The sequence below is a fragment of the Miniopterus natalensis genome, chromosome 10, assembly GCF_054644295.1.
Source record: "Miniopterus natalensis isolate mMinNat1 chromosome 10, mMinNat1.hap1, whole genome shotgun sequence".
Classification (NCBI taxonomy): domain Eukaryota; kingdom Metazoa; phylum Chordata; class Mammalia; order Chiroptera; family Miniopteridae; genus Miniopterus; species Miniopterus natalensis.
Genome location: NC_142090.1, coordinates 46,065,470 through 46,085,510, shown reverse-complemented (window position 1 = coordinate 46,085,510; position 20,041 = coordinate 46,065,470). Strand labels below are relative to the sequence as shown.

General features: G+C 37.3%; 1 protein-coding gene across 2 annotated transcripts in view; it reads right to left on the bottom strand.

Moving 5' to 3' along the window:
- Positions 1 to 887: 887 nt before the first annotated feature.
- RELN (reelin) overlaps positions 888 to 20,041 on the bottom strand; it is a 485,569-nt gene continuing 466,415 nt past the window's right edge. The window contains exons 58-65 of one of the 2 annotated variants that reach the window (XM_087821107.1): positions 18,030 to 18,103; positions 17,397 to 17,558; positions 16,472 to 16,629; positions 14,330 to 14,549; positions 12,332 to 12,529; positions 11,044 to 11,142; positions 10,331 to 10,414; positions 5,010 to 6,563 (exon numbers count right to left, since the gene is read on the bottom strand). In XM_087821107.1, the coding sequence (XP_087677233.1) occupies positions 6,434 to 6,563; positions 10,331 to 10,414; positions 11,044 to 11,142; positions 12,332 to 12,529; positions 14,330 to 14,549; positions 16,472 to 16,629; positions 17,397 to 17,558; positions 18,030 to 18,103 (1,125 nt within the window). In that variant the 3' untranslated portion in view covers positions 5,010 to 6,433. Of the gene's footprint in view, positions 1,984 to 5,009; positions 6,564 to 10,330; positions 10,415 to 11,043; positions 11,143 to 12,331; positions 12,530 to 14,329; positions 14,550 to 16,471; positions 16,630 to 17,396; positions 17,559 to 18,029; positions 18,104 to 20,041 lie in introns of those variants that run through there. The other variant, XM_016219582.2, reaches the window with a different exon arrangement.

Genomic DNA, 20,041 nt, shown 5'->3' with positions numbered 1-20,041 from the left:
TAGTCAGCAGCAGGTAGGTCTATGGCACACACAAGTTACTTAGAAAGATAAAACTTTGGGAGAAATTCAACCCCTGTACCAATGAGAAAATGAATGCAAAATGCTACCAAGTGGTGAACCAACAAGAGGCAATTTGTGAACCAATACAGGAGAATTGACAATTGAGATATAATAATTATAAACATTTATGGGCCCAGGCTGCAACAAATTATTTTGAATCCTTTGGAAAAATTAACAAATTCAACAGTATTAACATACTTTTTATTTTGTAGATGTTAAAAACAAGCAGGGAAAATGTCTCAATCACTATTTTTATCCTCAACACTTAGCACAGTGCCTTGCATATAGAGAGCACTCAATAAATGTTTGCTGAAATGTATGGAATGCATGAGTGCTTATTATGAACTGGCACTGTGTTAGCAGAGAACAAAATTCTCGGGAGTTAAGTAAGGTTTTCAGAACTCTATACTGACTTTTCTTAGTGTAATTACAGAGTAATTAATAGAAAAAGCTGAATAAGAGAAAAATGGCTAAGTTGAAAGTGTGGCTTCCAATTGCTATTCTCAATGATGAAACAAAACACCAGTAAATATATTTGACATTATTCTTTGCAAATCTGACCAGGCTTACAAACCTTATACAAAATTTATTATTTTTTTAATCCTCACCTGAGGATACTTTTTCCATTGCTTTTCAGAGAGAGTGGGGGTGGGGGTGGGGACATCAAATGTGACAGAGACACATCGATTGGTTGCCTCCCACACGTGCCTTGACCAGAATTGAACCCAGGACCCTTCAGTCCAAGGGCTGATGCTCTAACCACTGAGCAAAACTGGCCAGGGCTACAAAATTTAATTAAGACTGAATAAGGACAAATGAGCTTCTGATGGCTTTTGGACATAATTTTATTTAAGCATGGGCTTTTAGCTTGGTTCACCCTAGACTGCAACCTTTTAGTTAAGTTAATAAAGAGTTCAGGGCTACAGGTCCATTACAATGTTGCTGGTGTTGGTACAACTTCATCAAAAGGTATGAATATGACCCGCAGGAAAAACAATCCACAAAGAGAACACAATGAAAACATCCACTGTTTTACAAATCACTCCGTTACCACAGACACAAGATGGCAGTTACTCTTAGTAAATCAGCCACAGACACTTAAAAAAATCTTTAGACAAGGAAGTGGGAACTCCTTTGTGGGAGATAGGGTTTTCATCCACAGTTTGTAAGTAGAAAATATTTCAAGGTCAAGCATTTTTCTTATCCACAAAACAACGCTAAACCGACATACATTTTAAGGAGTATATTAAGATACAATATCTTTACAACTATCTTCTTGAGTAGGTATTTCAATGAATTTTCTGCAGAATATAAGTAGCCCAAAATTCAGCAGCAAAATATTGCAACATAACAAGTAAATACAGTGTCAATGTGTTATATTGTATAAGAGAATACATAAAAGGACACACAATGATAATTTAATCATAAAAAACATGATACATAGCTGAAATACAGTCCACTTAAATAGCTCTGTGACCAAGAACGTTAAATGCCATTTTAAACATAAAATCTCTTAAATTTTTGTGCTTAAACTTTTTTTCCTGTTAAACTATTTCTTATTTTCAATACTGCCACTATAACTGATATTACAACAGATCACAATTTTCACGGACACGTCAACATGAAGACATTTACTTATGAGAAAATAAGTCACTTAGCATTAGTTCACAGTGTGGGAAAGTGGTGGGCGTTCGGTCTTGAGAAGGGCTTTCAGTGAATCACCAAGTCCTTCACAGGAACTTCCTGATATCAGATGCAGTGAGAGGTTTAAAAGAATGAAAAACAACACATCAGATGTTGGAAGGAAAAATAAACGTTTTGATTCTTCATGGGTATCGTCTAAGTGACCTCCGTCTTCTGTTGTAGAAGTGCCTGAGCCCATGTTGCCGTGAAAAATTCATCATGTAATTTTGTTTACGGGTGCTGTTAACATCAGAAAGGATAGAGGCAGAGAGGGAAAGGAGAAAGAGCATGTAAGTCCAATCACCGAAAGTGCAATCTAGTCTAAGTCTTAAGTTACCCTGATATTTGAAAAATGTCAGGGTTAATAGGTCATGATGACATTGCTACCCCGGCACAGAATAACTGAAGGTTGACACCCATATTCACTGCTTGTGGCCTTGAAGAAATCCCCTTCTATTCATGAGTGAGCTCCAAACCAGAAAAAAAAGGCAAACTCTTGATTCATAGCAAAAGTGGACTGAAGCTGTTTTGAGATTTTTAATTTTTTTCTTGAGACTCTTCTGAAAACATTTACTTGGGTGAATTTCACTTGAGAGACAGCATGTGCGGTTACCCATTGCCTTATTTAAATACATTTTTATTAAGTAGGAAACATAATTTGATTCCTTTAGCAAACATTTTCATTTAAAGCTTAAAAAGCAAAAACAAAGAAAAGACAAACTTGTTCACTGAATCAGCATGACATTCCGATTTATGCAGTCTTGAGGGAAATGAAGAAATACGTTTTTCCCTGAATGTTGGATTCCACTGCCTTCCTCAAACAATAAGCAGCTGGGGTCATATTCTATAAATGTGACCTTATGAAAGAGACACTCCACTGAAAAAATATCAGAAACTGAGAAAGTGTAATTGAATGTATAACTGTATTTGTGTGTACATATCTTCGCCATGTACATACATGCACACATTCATACGCACTACGTGTGAAGCTGATAAAAATACTGAAAATGGATTTTGGGAGTCTATAGGAAATTGTGCAGTACCCGTAGGGACAGCTGTTTTGGTATGGAAAATACACTTTCAAAAGGATCATTATCTACTAACTGCTGCCTGTGTAAGCCCAGTGACCAAAAAAAGGACAGTGACCTAATGTATTAAACTAGTCAAGTGTCAGGAGAAAGAATCCTGTTACCTCTTTAGTCACAAAATACTGGGACTGGCAGTAGCTGTCCTCTTGCCAGTGCCGCAGATCACCTGGGGCCCTTTCCCTGAGCTATTATATAGAGGCCCCTAAACTAGCTGCCTCATTCTCTCCCCTTGTAAAGCACCACTGAAAAGGAACCATGAAATACTAATTAGTATCATCGAATGTTTAATTGTATGTATGTGTGTATCTTCCCACACATACATACAGTGGATTTTTTTTTTTTTATAGGCAAATATTTTAATGATTTGTAATGATGCTGAGTTTGCCAGAGAGCTGGGGAGCAGGTGCCTGCTGGTCCAGTCTTTCTGGAATGCTGAAATGCTCCCAAATGCTTTTATCTTTTTAAAGTTTTTAAAAAAGTTTCCAGTTACAGTTGACATTCAATATTATATTAGTTTCAGGTGTGCAGAATAGTGGTTAGACATTTATATAACTTATGAAGTGATCCCCCTGATAAGCCTATTACCCACCTGGCACCATACAAAGTTATTACAGTATTATTGACTATATTCCCTATGCTGGACTTTATATCCTGTGACTATTTTGTAATTGCAAATTCATGCACACAAGTTTCAGTAAACTTTCCCTCAAATCCTGGCTTCACCTTGTCAAAAAGACATTCATAATCCCCTTGTCTATGGAGCAACATCTAAGTCAATTTAGCCAGATATTTCAAGTCCTCTACTCATTTAATCTTATTGTTTTCCAGTCTTTCTTCTACTACATCTCTGTACAGGCTGCTCTACCCAAACTCACCTTGGACTTCTTCCATCTGCCTCATCTGCCAATCCTCAACATCGCTTCCTAAATTTCTACATATTTTTCAAGGAAAAATTGCACTTTATTTGTTGCTCACGCCCTCCAGAAGTGATTTCCCCCCTCTACTTTGAACTTTCATAGTGCTTATTTTCTGCTTTGAATAGAGACAATTTGTGTTTATATCTTGGCTCCCCATGACCAGATTCTGTAGCAGCCTGTCCCCCCACCCCCCACCCCCACACCACAGCCCTGGGCCTCCTGCCTCACCAGTGGGTGGTCAAGGCATGTTTGTTGAACTTTTGATGACTTACTGATTGGATTCCTGTTGTAAATCATTACTCTTTAACTATAAGGAATAATTGCAAAGTTAAAGCAATGAAAATTATGCTGTTGAAAACACGTTTAAAGATATAAGGTACTCAAAGAGAATTTAAAAAGTTAAAATATTTTACATGAAAAAAAGATAAACTCAGAACATTCAAGATGTTTACTTATCTCAATGGAACAAAGGAACACTTAATTTAAACAAAAGTTGATGTGCATGTTTTATGGCTTTAGAGCAACTTCTTCATATAACTATTTATATATTATGGACTGATTGAAATTCTCCACCTTTATATGTGAGAGAATAAATATTAACAGGTTTTAGATCTTTAATACCTTGATTATTGGCCCAGCATGGAAGCTTTTATCTGATTTGGCATTCTGATTTACTCGATACTTTTTAATTTTAAATAAATTTATGTATCAGTAGCATATCTTTGGATCCCTGAAAATGTTGATACGCACGCAGCATTTGCAATAGATGTTTGCAATAGATGCGTAGTGTTTATATAGTCACATTAAAAATGGCCACATTTTCAAAGCATCCTTGAAACTGACTAGTAATTTTGTATGTAAAACATAAATATCTTTGGAGTCAGTTAGGTTGGAATCTAATGAAACAGATTTTTCCAGTTCATAAGCTTTTTAAAATCAAGCACCGTGGCAAGCTATACCAAAATGCTGTCTGCCTCTAGAATCCTTTAATAAACTGACATGGTTATTAAACAGTTACTGTGGCTTCAAAACTGTCTAACTTACAGGATTGGGCATTAGGGAAATTTTAAATAAGCTTAAAGATCTCATGTTTACTTTTTGTGTGGAGCAGATCTGTGAGCCTATTTTTGTTTTTGATACACATAGATGTATAGCTATAGATAGCCTTGTAACCAAAATAATAACAGGTGTGAAAGAATTTTAAAGATTTATTTCTTCACTGCAGTTATAGGGAAAGTAATGTTTATTATACATCCAATGAAAGCAGATAATGTTTATCCCAAGGTATCAATTTGCTACTTGACATCAATTTGCTTTGGCTGTGGATAGGACTAGGTCCACTTAAAATTTTTTCCATTATGAGTAAGTCACTGAAAGAAGACAGAATGAACATCAATGGCTTCTTGGAAATGCTAACTTAAATTTCCATTATCACTTAGGGAGTTTAGGGACTTAGATGGCACATGAAATTATAAAATGCTTCCCTATTTCTGCATAGGAAATACAGATATTGCAAGATCTTTCAAGAACTGGTGACTGTGCTCTTTTGAATAGTTACTCCCAACTGGAGCCATTACCGTAGGTCATTTACTATGAAAAAATCAATTGATTTTTAATAGATTCTAAAGGAAATGGGGGGGGGGGATGGAATCTTGGGGGGCCTACTCTGAGCTCATAGATATCTAGGCACTTTCACTGATCAGTAACTAATTCATTAAGCATCAAAACATATGATACAATAAATAACACTTTATACAAATGCAGAAATAAGAATCCAGGGGACTGTTATATCTTTCAGAGAAATACTGGTCACTGTAAGATGGAACACTGCTATTCAGATCAATCCATGAAACTCCCCTGCAGAAAGGGTGCTGTACCTTTTACTGTCAAGGCCATGCATTTTCAGGAAGGCTACATGTAAATACGTGCAGGCTCAGATAGCTCTCAAATGTTGAAGATTTCATATTTCTTTTCTCTGACAAATAAAATAATATCTGATAATGTATACCTTGGGGAATTGTAAGGATTAAATAAAAACTTGTAACATAATATGTTAGTGTTTAATAAAAGATAATCGTTTTACCTTCTTTCCTAAGTATCTCCATTTGGGAACAAATGTAAATATATGTTAAAGAAGGCCGATCTTACCTAAGGATAAAATCTACAGCTCACAAATATTATGACTAAATCCACTCCCTTCTGCCAATTCATTTATTAACTTAGAATAGAACTGAGAAGTAAGGCATCCTCACACATATGTAGCACAATCAGTCTTTTACAAGACATTACATTTAATCAGACCTCTAGCTCTTTTGCACACATTTCTGTTTTTACTTTCCCCTCATAACAAATGTATAAACTGCGACTACTTCAACAGCACCTAATACAGTCCCAAGCACAGAGTTAGATTGTTTCCCAATGAAGGAATGCTAGTTAGCACTCCTGTCTATGCTATTGTACCCGATATTGTTCACATTTGAGAATAATCACAATTTGGCTGAACTCCGAGTTTATATGATATAGGTTTTAAAAATTCCTGTATATCTCAATATCACATATAACTTTGTTTTCATAGATTTTTTTCAACTGCAAAGGTCTTCAACAAAACTTCTCAGTTAACGTAGGTACAGCTATGAAACTATCAGTAAACAGTACCCCAGGATTAGTAAGAGGACTTACCTTACTCTAGTGGAAAACCAATGACAGCAAATAATGAAATATAACACAAGTTAAAAAATGCCTTTCAATGCATGCAGCACTGTGATTAGTCATAAAAGTCTGATCAGGTTTAGACGCAATATAGGATTTTTCATCTCTTTTGAAAATAAAAATTAAAGATGTTATTTCTTATCCTTCTATACCTAACATATACATATATTGAACTTTCCTATGTAATGCAACATGCAATATTTGCTCATAACCATATGTCAAGGTAGATGTATCTATAGTTCTACATTTGGCATAAATGTTGCATATAAAGTCTAAATATGAAAGTACCACCATTAATTTTATTATCTGATTTTCAAATTATTCACGTTTTAGAAAATACTTATTCCTGAATATATTAAGGAATGGGCTTTTAAAAATATAGAATTAATCTATATCAGATAACAGTCAAATTTAATAAAGGATGAATATTCTTTGCAACAAATGTAATATGCTCATCTCCATAAATCATTTGTGCCAAAAATGTGACAGTATCTTGATAATGAATAGCATAAAGGGATGGCCATGATGGAACACATATTATTAAAATCTGATAAATGCATTTCAGACCATAGTTAGCAACATATTGGTTTCCAATTTTCAGTAAATGTGGTAATAATTTACTTCTTAAAAAATCAATTCACACAGGCTTACTCTTTACTGAGCAATTTGCTTTAAGGTTCACATGCAAAAATTGGCCCAGTCCATTATACACATGACAGCTTGTGACTTAGACACGTACACAGGAAATGTGATGTGTGAATGAAATGCACAGTTTGGTGAAGGAGATTCTTAGGATAGAAGTATGAGTGCCCAACAAAAATAATTAAGACACAGAACTCCCTTTTATCCTAAGAAGAACCCCACCAGCATGGATCTTGTGAGGGATCTGCCCAAATGTATTCACAAACATTTACTGAAAAACAATGTTCTATACTAGCAAATGAATTCAGAGAAATTAGGTTTCTGACACTTGATTGTCAATGATTGTGTTATGCTACATTATTCAGACTTTACAGAATGAGAACTTTTTGTAAGCTAGTGAGGCTGGAAATATGTGATCTGTCAGTTTGGTTCATCTGTTTCATGGCAGATTAGCAAGGGCTAATCATCACAAAGTGCTTTTCAAGGGCAGGTTTTATTGAAAAACATCAGAGTGGGAGAGTATACTCTCAAGCAAGCACCAAGCACAAAGGACTTTGCGTGTTAAATGGTAAATGGTGGTGTTTATCTTTATGTTGAGGGGCCTGTCATTCTGTATATCCATATTTATGAAACTCAAATCCTTCCATTTCCACAAGGAGTATTTTAAAAGTAAGACATTAAATTAAAAATGTATTATGTATCTTGTTCATTTAGGACGAATTTCTAAACCTTGAAATACTTTCAAAAGTGTTCAATTTGTTCTCATCAAATTCATGTATCTTTATGGTTAATATGGGCAGCACTGAGGTTAAATTCAAGATACCATGCATGACCAATTTTTCTTTCTAGGGACTTTTAGCATGTATCCTTAGTGCACATGCTCAAAAGTGAAACTATGGTAATAAAGCTAAATTAAGGCCAGTCTTCACTCAGAAAAGGAAATGCATTTTAAAAATGTATACCCCCAACCATTAGTGGCAAATTCATATTAGTATGTTCAGTTAGGTAGGGCTTGTATCTCTTTAGATATGGACCTCAGGCTCCTCTTCCTTGCACACCTGAGGAGTTAAGATTACTAGTTTATATAACTAACTATTATTATGTAAAAGTATAGTAGATAGAGAGAATATTTTGAATCAATAGGAATTTCTGGAGTATTCCTTCTCTCTCATTCTAAATGTACATCTGTGGTAGCAAAGTTATAATTAGTAGTATTTGTGAATCGTGACATGAACCTTGGCTAGCTTCTTTGCGCCTTAGTTGGTTGAAAGACAATCTGGAAAATTATTATATTTTACTTTTCTGAATTCTCTGGAACTTTCTTTTTTACTTTAAGCTCATAAAATCAATGAATTAAAGTAATTATTTTGTATAGCACCAAGGGCATATTAACTAGTGAATACCTTAAAACTTTTTGTGACTCTTCTGAAAAGAAATACTTTGAAAGGATACAATGGCATAAAAAATGTTGATTCCTAAGGCAAGAGCAAAATATCAAAAACACATTTCTGGAAGTATCTATTCTTTGTATTGTATTTTTTAAACAACTCATTTATTGAACTCAGCTTCATGAAGTATTTCTCTCCAAAAAAGAAAAATAATAAAGTCCTTTAATTGTGATGAATTTTTGAATTGTCATAAAAGAGATAGCATTTGCTTTTAAAATTATATGTGTAATATATATAAATAAAATTATATGGTGATATGTATAAAGTTATATTTAAATTATTCACTGAAAGAAGATGCAGAATAAAACTCAAATCATGCAACAGTGCATGTGTGGCCGTGTGCTCTTACCATTTGAAATGTTTTAGTGCCCTGAGAGTTTGAGACAAACACAGAATAAGAGCAGAGAGGTGCGTGGTAAGTTATAAATTCTTCAAAGTATTAAAATTCTGGAGCTGGAATGTAAGTGAAATCTTTACAGATTACTGCTCCAGAAAAATAAGAGAAAAAATGGGTGTAATCAATGTGACAGATTTCACACAATCTGAACTTGATTCTTGTAATAATATCATGATGCTGGTAGCTGCTTATAAAAATTAGTACCAACACCAGGTATTCTGAGGTTTCCTTGGGAATTGTGCAGTGAAGCTTGTGTTCTGAGGGCCTCGGGGGCAGCAGGTCAACAGGGAGCAGAGAACAGAGCTCTGCTCCTAAATTGTGAGGGTTATTTCCTACCAGGGGAGTATATTTGCACTTCTGACCCCACCTAGTCTTTAACTGTAGTCCTAGGGAGGGACTTATGGTAATGATACACCTCTGAAATCCAAAACAGGTAACTGCAATTGCTTGGCTGGGTGGCTGGAGAAGAAATAGCTACTCAAACATATGATATATTAAGAATTGTTATGTCTACCTAAGGGCAGTAGTGGCATCCTGCCTTCTTTTGAGGACTGTTAAGTTTTGAGGTTTCCGTGGGAGTTGGTAATGCTTTGTCAGGCACAGGAAGCCCCGTTAATGTAAACTGTCTTGGCAAGAGACTTGAAAGATATAAAGTGGTTATTGACTCTAAATTTGATTCTCAACTAGGTTATTAGAATCACCTGAGGTGCTTTAAAAAAGACTGATACTCAGGTCCTACTGCAGATCAATTTAAATCAAATCATCCGTAGGGGTGGGCCTGGGCATTGGGACATTTGCTGATGCTTCCAAAAGCTCCTAAGGGATTCTGATGTTCATCAGATTGAGAAGTGCTGCTCTGAAAAAAGCGTAGTCAGGGCAGAATGGCTCTAGGGATGGTTTTTGGTCTATTTGGACATTGCTCTCTGGCTTTAGCATGTATGTATTCATTTTAGAAACCAGGTTATTATATTATTCTGGATTAACGCAGTCTGAGGAAATCAATATCTAAGTAAGACATCAGCCTCATATGTAGATTCAAATGAGTCTGGACTATTATTTGAAACTTCAACTTTGTCTTGTGGAGGCAGAGCCCAGCAAGTTGTCCAAAGCAGCAGAGCGCACAGTGGGGGCTTGTGTAGGGACCAGGTTGTGCTTGGATTTGTGGGTTGATATGGATGCCATGCAAGCAGGTGCCTCAGTGAAAACTAAGACAAAGGCTAACTCAAGACTGAAAAATTCAGCTCATGGCTATGACTGAAAGAAAACAAATCTGGTAGTTTTCCTACCAATTAATTACTTAAATTTGCTTTCAAATGACTGAAATCAGCCAAGGGACTGATTTCATTATCTATTTGGTAAACAGAATGAACATTTGAACCTATCTACCGAGAAGATTCGCCTCTCCTTGCCAACCACTTGGAGCCATCAGTCCGAACCCGTCGAGACATAAGCATTCCAGTTCTACAGGAACTAGATTGTTAGAGAAAAAGCAAGTCATCTCTCTGTGGAACAGTCAACCCAGCTAGGTGAGAGTGGTGCCAACCTTACTGTATGGGAGAAACCAAAGGGGAACACCCTTCCCTTGTTAGGTGCTTGCTGGGGCTGGTCAGGAGGAAACTGAAACCAAGAATTCTTTGTTCTAGTTGCATTAAATGGAAGACAGCCTCAGGCATCTGTGGCTGAGACAGGTTTTTGTAACTGGGCACATTAATTAGTAATACTCTGCAGATTAACCTGTACAGATCATGTCTCTTTTCAGGATGTCATTCATTCTATAAGGCAACCCAGATCTGGTGAAGGCATCATTTCCCATTTATCTGGAGACTTGTTTGATCCAATTTAACTTTTGTTCGATCCAATTTTTGATCCTTAAATAAACTTTTCGCTTATTGAGTTTTCTAAGGTGCATTAAGTTACACTGGGGGCTTTATTATTTCATGTTGACTTGAGTTATAGATCGCAATTGCTGAAGAGTATAAGCCAAAACCCTGTGGGCATCTCTTCAGGAACAGTTCTTACTGAATTAAGGAACATGCCATATCAAAGGAACGCCAAACCTTTCTAAAATGACTATGGGATGCTATGTATCAGATACTCACAGGACGACCTCCACGTGGTCCAAAGCCCATTGATCATGACCTGTTCCATTGTGGCGTGGTTGCCACCAGCGCAATAAAACTCCTTTCATCCGTGCCTCCCTGGGCCATAGAGAGAGGACAAAGTGGTTAAACACTAGGAAACAGAGAACTTTCTGGTATGTGACTACCAGACTTAAAATATAGGCTAATCTAAATCAATAAAACTTTGGGTATGGAATTCAGATTTGCTTAAGGTCACAGTACTCTTCTGAGCAGCATTAAATTTTATTGGCTACTCAAGGACTTGTAATACTTGCATATGTCTCTCCCTTCATCAGTTTATTTTGTTCATTAGATTCTACATATAAGTAGGATCATGTGATATTTGTCTTTCTTTTGACTGGCTTATTTTGCTTAGGTCCCTCCAAGTTGTCTCAAAGGGTGATAGATCCTTCTTTTTTACAGCTTCATAGTATTCCAGTATGTAAATGTAGCACAGCTTGATGCAAATTAAAGCCACAATGAGGTACCACCTCATACCTGCCAGAATGACTACCGTCAATAAATCAACAAACAACAAGTACTGGCGAGGGTGTGGAGAAAAGGAAACCCCAGTACACTGCTCGTGGGAATGAAGACTGGTGCAGCCACTGTGGAAAACAGTATGGAGGTGCCTCAAGAAATTAAAAATGGAGCTGCCTTTTGACTCAGTGATCCCACTTCTAGGAATATATCCTAAGAAACCTGAAACGCCAATCAGAAAGAATATATGCACCCTTATGTTCATAGCAGGGCAATTTACAATAGCTAAGATCTGGAAACAGCCCAAGTGCCCATCTCTCCCCCTTATTCCACTTGCTACACTAGTACTGGGAAGAGAAACTCAGTCAACAAACATGATGTATCTTCGGTGTGGTGGGCACTGTGCTAGAAGCTAGGGGTACGAAAGTGACAAAAAGCTAAGCAAAAGTGACATAGTTGCCTATCTTCAGAAAATTTCACGTAAGCATACCCAGGAGAAAATTAAAAATGTTGTTTTCTAGGTGACTGGAAATACTGATTGGAGAAAGGAAAATATGCAAAAGGCACCATTGTTACTCCCTGTTCCCTCTGGCCCTTTTTTTGCTTCAGTTTCTGCCTGCTGTCCTCATAGGAAGCAGTAACGCAACTTTGGGGATCAGGGCTCGTCTTAGTTCTGCCACCACCTACGCTTGTGGTGTTGATCCAGTAACTTCATCAAACTTCTAGCTCCAACTCTGACTCTCAGGGCTCTTGTGAGAGACAATGCCTCCCCAATCAGGCCACTCACAGGGGGATGTTGTAGGACACCCTCTGAGCCTGGGTGAAGTCCTTCGGCTGGTGCTGCGCGATGACATGCCAGGCGATGCCGTTGTTGACGCTGTACTGCAGCAGCACGGCCTTGTCCGCCGCGTGCGGGCTGCTCAGGTCGCTGTTGCAGCTGTCTGTCTGCGACGCGCTCCCAATTTGCAAAACAAACATGATTTTGCTGAAATACACAAGGGAAATCATCTTTAAACAAGAGTCAGGAAATATTAAAGTTGTTCTACTTTCTAATTAAAGAATCTTTCTTATTCCTAAAGACCATATTCCCTGGTTCATAATATAGTAAAAACAGAAGCATCTAGACTTATGACTAAATCACATTAGTAGTAAGATTTGTTTATGTTATCTTTTACAGCATACATATAAAAATAATCTTGAAAAGGCTGGTTTTCTACACAAAGAAAACAATTCTGACTTTCAAAGATCTGTCCTCTTTTTCATGATGTTGGAAATCTTGTTTGAGTATTTCACCTGAAACTCCTCCTTTTCTATGAAAGGTATGATAGGCCAAATAGGCAGCTGAGGACATGGGGAGGGCAAGGAATAAAACCACAATATTTATGCTACATGCCCCCCCCCCAATAGCTCCAAGCTGAATAGCATCTACACAAGGATAAATCATCATGTCCACTTTAGGAAAGGACGTCTGGCGATCAGAGCAGAGGGAAAACTGAGGTAGGCATGCAGACTCTGGACCATGCCTGCTATTCTCTGATATGTCCTTTTGCTTTTCACAGGCATTTTTGTCATTAGAAAAAACAGGAGATATATCCTCAGTGATTAACAAGAGTAATTCCATTTAGGATAGGTGGTCAAATAAAGCACTAGACTTAAGACTTGTAGGTGCATAAATTAAAACAAAGTTATTTGCACAACATGGTGTACAATTGTTAACTAAGCAGCTAGTTATAGCTCTATATGGGATCGAGGAAAATGTCAAGTTGTCTCTAGATTAACTACTTTTTGGTAGGAAAAAATGGCTTTGGAGGACATAACAACTTTTGGCATCTCCATGGTTACCATACTGGAATTAATTTTATTATATTTTGATTGTTTATCATATTGAAGGTCCCTAAATTTGCCTTTCTGAAAAAATACATTACTAATATTTTCCAAAGTGAAAAACCTCAAGAATACATCTACATTCTTATTAACCAAATATCTAACTCTCAAATATCCTTTTAGCTACTGAACACTTTTCAGCATTCAGGTAATATTCCAATCCAGTACTCTGTAACCTTGAAAGAGCCTTGGAATCTCTTCTTGAATTATACAGACAAAAAGCTGTGTTTGCACTGGCTAAAGTGGCAGAGCTGGGAAGGGCAGGTGGGGAAGGAAATCCAACCCTCCTGGGGTCTCTTTTTCTCTGTCACTTCCTTAGTTGATTTGCAATCTCTGCTCACTTTATTCTGTATTAACATACAGCTCCTATAGCATCCATCCATGCTCCATTTCTAGCTATTGTAACTACATATGCTGCATATAGATATATGTTTGTGTGACTGCAAATCTACTTCACATATATATTTACATTTATATGCTTGCAAATGGTCAATATTAAATTATCTATATAGATTATCCATGGCTGACTTTTCATTTCTTGCTTATTTATTTTTCAACTTTATTGAGATATAATTGACACAAAATGTTGTGTAAGTATAAGGTGCACAATGTGTTGATTTGATCAATTTTTATATTTAGCCATTTCTCTAGGCTTATGCCTATGTCACCGCTACTCAGTATGTGTGAAGAAATATAAGGTAATTCTACAGTAAATGTAAGCAAAGCATAATTCTGAGTTGTGAAAACATAATGCTTCTGCATACCAAATTCAAATGATATTTAGGTTTCCATCTGCTCAGTGACACCTGTGTCACTGAGTTCATGACTGTATCTGACAGACAGTGGACAATGACCAGTCTTGTGACTGATCCTATGTCTGAAGTTTTGCGAGTTTTGTTACCTTGCTCGAGTGAGATCCAGAGGTTTGGTGGCAGCCTGCCTTATCTGACAGCCATTGAAATAGAGTGAGTCTCCGTGCGCATAAGGTGCCAGCTGCCCACAGCCACTTCCTATCACTCCACCTTGAATGGTCTCCCAGTTTGCCTCAGTGACTCTTGCTGACTCAAAATTATCTTTAATATAACTGGGAAGATCATGACTGAAAACAGAGCAATCATCACCTAAAAGGAAAGAAATAATTTCATAAATTAGCTGCATCAAGCAGAATGACCAAAGATTAAGAAAAAGTATTCAATTTCAGATTTAACCCATTGTTAATACTGTAAGAATGACAAAATACTGAGCAGATGTAGACTCCCTGAAGTAGACATTTCTCTTTTATTTTAGCAATTATTGGCTAACACTGTTGAAATAAATCTCATTATCTCCCAGTCAATGTTTACTAAAATATGTAGTTGCTAATATACTTCTTGTTCATGTAAACCAGTTATTTAAATACCACAGCATCTGGCCAAGCCTGCATGTTTACCAATGATGGATCTCAGTAAGGGGCACTTACCTGGCATGAGAGGCCAACCTAATATCTTTCCCCCTAGCATGATTTTGTAGCAGAAAATAAGGCAAATCATGTTCTTGTTCTTCTAGTTCTATATTTGAGGATTCTTGAGAGCAGGGTCTGTATTTCATTCATCTTTGGATTCTAGCACCTAGCACAATACCTAGCACATATAAGATATGCAGTCATGAAGCTGGGATAAATAAAGGCATAATGAATAAACTGGAAGGGTCTCTCAGAAACCACTGAGCTGAAATACTGGCATTTAGGTAAGACGCTACATTAGCAAATGTGTATGTGCATGTGTTTCCCATTGATTTGAATAGCCCACCTTTCTTAAATGTCCACAATAGTTTAAAATCAAAAGGTCACAGAGCTCTCCTGGGTCAGGGGAGAGGGAAAAATTCCAGACATCCAGGACTCCTTATGAGATATCTGATTTGTTCATTTGCCTAAAGATCAAATTCTCCAACTAAGACACAGACCCAGCTAGTCTCAGCGGTAAGGAGACCAGGTGAAAAATGACTGCTAAGTAATTTCTAATATCAGAGATATGCAGCAGTCTACATTAATCACACTCATTTCATTTGTAGGCAAGGAAATAGCATCAACTGAGAAATCTAACTAGATTCTATTTCACAGTTCAAACCTATGGCTTCTTTCATTGTACACTTGGGAAAGTTGCATAACTCTGGCCCCCTTTGGATAAATCTCTCAGCTATAAGAGATAGTAGGGCTGACTGGAAAGAACAACGTGCGTACCAATCTTCATTCTGACACTTACTAGCTCTGTGACCTTAAGCAAGTCACTTAACCTCCCTGTCTGTTTCTTTACCTGTAAAGCAGCAATGACTATATTCACTAATTTACAGGATTATTGTAGAAATAGTAAAGCATAAGACACTGTAAGGGTTTGTTCAAAAGAGATTTGTTGAGTTTTGCTATATGCCAAGAATTAGGCTCTGAGAATATAATGGTAATTATGTAAAGTGAACTTTGTAACAATAGAGGTGGAAATCTGTTACAAACACTGAGTCAGAGGACAGCAAGGCTGCAGGAGCTGAGGAAATACTGTCCCCAGTATGCTCCTAGAAACTTAAGCAGTAAAAACATCCCCCCCCCTTTCTGAGTCATGAAGGCATTTTTTTGGTGTGTCATAGAGTGACTTGGGAAACAGAACATTTTGAATTGTCAGCTATGTCTTGGGAGGGCAGTGGCAGCTGCTGCTGGGAGAGGCTATGAAAGAGAAGGAATATTGGCAAAGTATCCAGGGATGGCAGCTAGGCAGGAAGGAGAGAGGCCCAGAGTGGAAATAAAGAGTGTGTGGGGGGGCAAGGAGTTATATGGAAGATGGAGAATGTGAGGAACTGTAGAATTCCTGAGTGGATAAAATCTGCATTAAAAAACACCTCAAGGTAGATAGCATTAAATTATCTTTGATAATTCATTCCAAAGATAAATAACTTTGTGTCTATTGCAAATCCCTCAGGCTGGAGTTTCTATCCATTTCCTAGTGGCCTTTGTGTTCATGCTGAGAAGAGAATGTCATGCTCTCTAGTATTAAAAACGGCAGTGTGGGATCCAGACCTTGGAAACTCTCATCACAGATGCAGATGGCGCCGGTGGTGCAGTACCCATGCCCGCTGCAGAGCTTGGGACAAGCCTCTCCGATGTACACGTGGTCGACAGCCCAGCTTTGCTTCTCGGTCTCCTCCCCCTTCTGGATCCAGCGGAACTGTGTTGCACTGAAAGTCCCAGAAAACAGGAGGGATTCAGTAGGCTATTATTTCCCATGGCTGTGTCCAGCCTCTGGCCCCGGGAATGGGGACTATTTCTGAGGAAAGGGCTTCCCAAACTTCTCCCTCAAGCACTGACTGAAGGAGGTGAGTGGATGTCTATTCCTCAGACTTTGGGAGTATCCCCCCAAATGCTGTTCTGGAAACTTGTGCCCTCCCTGGAATTTTATGTGTATTTCCCCTTCTAGTCCATAATTAATCTGTGCCCATTTTTCCTACAGAGGTGTATCATTTTCTAAATCTTTGAGTAAAACGAATGCTGTTCTAGGAAGATTGCACTCCATTATGTTTACCCTGCAACTTTTTGTAACCAGGCCAACACTGCACACCCCAGAGGGTGTTTGTATCTGGACTGAGTGCAGCCTTTGGGAGCGCAGAACACTGGGGAAGATATGGTGCCATCTCCATGTCTCTGGGGATCTGTGATTTGGGGCCTGTGATTGAGTTGGGCATGTACTGTGGTATTAAGTCAAAAGAAAATTTGAGATCTATGAGCCATTTAAAAACATGACCCTATGTCTTCCTATTTCTTCTTGGGACATGCAGTTGCCATTTGGGGGCATAGGTTGGTGAAAGGAGAGAGAGAAGAGGGGACAGGGTACTAGGGCTGCAACTAAAACTCCAGCCTCATTTTATCTGTTGTTCTCAGCTCACTATATGAGCTCTGTAGAGATTGCTAGATAACTCTGCAAAGTTTACCTTAGTATGCAACCTACCTGGAGGAGACATGGTCAGGCAGCTGAATGGTGATTCTCTTCCAGCTTGAGCTGTTGACAGCATTGTAGATGGTGGCTTCATGGAACTGGAAGGGGGAACAGCCGATGCTGTTTGAAGAGGAGGGAAGGCATTGGCTCTGGACAAGCTGCCAGGAATCAGACCTGCAGAAACAAAAGAGATTGCATTAGACAACTCTTAGGAGAAATATATGACCTGTCTAATGTAAAGGTAAGGCTTTGGGTTTTGGGTTAAATTATGATATTTCAATGCAAATTTTCTATTTCCTATACATATTCAGATCTTTCATTGACTTAAATTTTCATTAAGGTTGGTTGAAAATGAGCAACATGAATAAAAGAGGGTTCTACTTTCAGGACAAATGTAGTGTCTTTAAAATATAAAGATTTTTGGCTGTAGCCTAGTATGAAACTATATTTTTCTTTGAAGAAAAAATTTGAAAGTAAGGCATATGTGTAAATTTTATATGAATGAAATTTGTACATGTGAAATACACATGAACTGACACTTTTAATACAAAATATTGTTCCTCCGTAAACAGTTGCCTTAAAAGTAGACAACCACTTGAATTTTGTATTCAACTTTGGAGGAAATGTAACAATTATTTCACAAACCTTGCATCCTTAGTGTACTCCAACATTACGGAATGAGGATCACCACAAGAAGTGGCTTCACAACCCACTACAATCTAAAATAAACATAAACAATTGATATGTATCAGGCAAGATTAAATAATATCTATAAATAGAAATCCCTTCAGTCTTCATTATGACTCTGATCAGTAGTCAAAAAACATTCATAGAAGCTTTTACAGAGCAGCCTTCCAGAACCCAAGAACACATTTTTTTGCCTTCAGCTTAAAGACATGCAATTTTGCATGAAGATGAGAATTAAGGTTAAAAAAGTACTGTTTCTATTTACTTAATTAGTGTAACACATTAATAATAAATTCGGAGAATATAAACTGGCCAAAAGGAAAGTAACATTTGGAGAATTAATGGACAGGAACTCAAAAGTATTACTGGTTCAAAACACTGCAACTGATATCCTAATCCTTGATACTACTATTTTTATTTGTAATTAAAAATAGCAATTTTTAATGATCTAATATTCATTTTTAGGGTTTTTCCATTTCCATATGAGTAAAAGGCTTCTATATTATATGTGATTAAGTATTTGAATAATCAATAATGAATAAATGTTATACAAATTTGGTGATTCAAATTTAAGTCCTAATCATCTATGTAATCAACAAGTCCTTTTTCAGGGTTGATACTGGAGAAGGTTAGTGCTAAAAATTTCAGCCATACATTCATGAATAAAACAACTCTGGCTTCAGAGAGAGTGTATACAGCACATTATAATGGTGGACATGGAAATCATAAAAGATACAAATAAAATGCTGTGCTGCTTCATAAGAAGGAGAGATTGTATTTAAGAAATGATAATTATGTGACATGATAAAGGTGCTAACTATTGCTATAATGGCAATCATATTACAGTATATAAATGTATCAAATCACCAAGTTATACAACTTACATTTATATAATGTTTTATGTCAAATATATTTTAATTTAAAAAATTCATCAAGTAGAGTGCATGTGAGCTTCCCCTGAAGCATGGGAAGAGTGTGAGAGGTAGAGATAGGAGAAAAAGATTTAGGTAGAAGGACTGAGTTTGGCAAACCATGAGTTGTAGTCTAAGGTGTTTGGCCTTAATTTGTGGGCAATGGGAATCATTAAAGGTTTATGAGCAGATGAATGATGTGCTCAGAGGTGTGCTTTGTAAAGACCAACCTGACTGTGCTGTTGAAGACAGGTGGGAGTGGAGAGAGATTAGAGGTGGGAAGACTAGTTAATGGACCACTGAGTTATTAGGGCCAGAATGGAGGTGGTAATAGTGCAAACAGAGAAGATGGTTTGGGTGCCAGGAACACTGAAAACTTGAATTAAAAGGATGCAGTGAATGATTGGATGTGAAAAGTGAAAGTCAAAGACTACTTTAAAATTTAAAGTTGGTGAACAGGTGAAAGGTAGTGCCATTAACAGAAACAGGAAAATCAGAAAGAGGAGTTGATATGGGGAGGAAAGATGAAGCTCATTGTTAGACATGTTGAGTTGAGATGCCAATAAGACAGAGGTGTGGAAATGTACACAAGCTATTAAAGTACTGAATTAATTGTGGTGATCGAGTCAAGGTTGGCTATGAGGATTTGAGAGATGGTCTTAAAGATATGATACCTGGAGCCAGGGATGAGTGAAATTCCCAATGGCAGGATGTCTATGGTGGGAGAAGAAAGCCAAGAAGAAGTACTGAAAAATGTTGCCATTTAGAAATCTGAAGGAAGATGAGGAGCTGAAAAGGAGATAGAAGTAGGTATCAAGAAGAGAAAAGGAGAACTGGCAGAGAACACAGAAGCCAAAGGGAAAGAGAATGTCACGGGCTGGAGAGGGCAAGGACAACCATGTCCAATGGTACAGAGAGAAGAGGAAAGATGAGGAATGGATGAAAGCTGTTGGATATAGTGCTTAGAAAGTCCATGGTGACTTTAAATAATGTGGTTTCAGTGGTACTTGACTTATTAAATTTCTAGGAACAAACTTTTTTTTAAACAAATTGATTTGG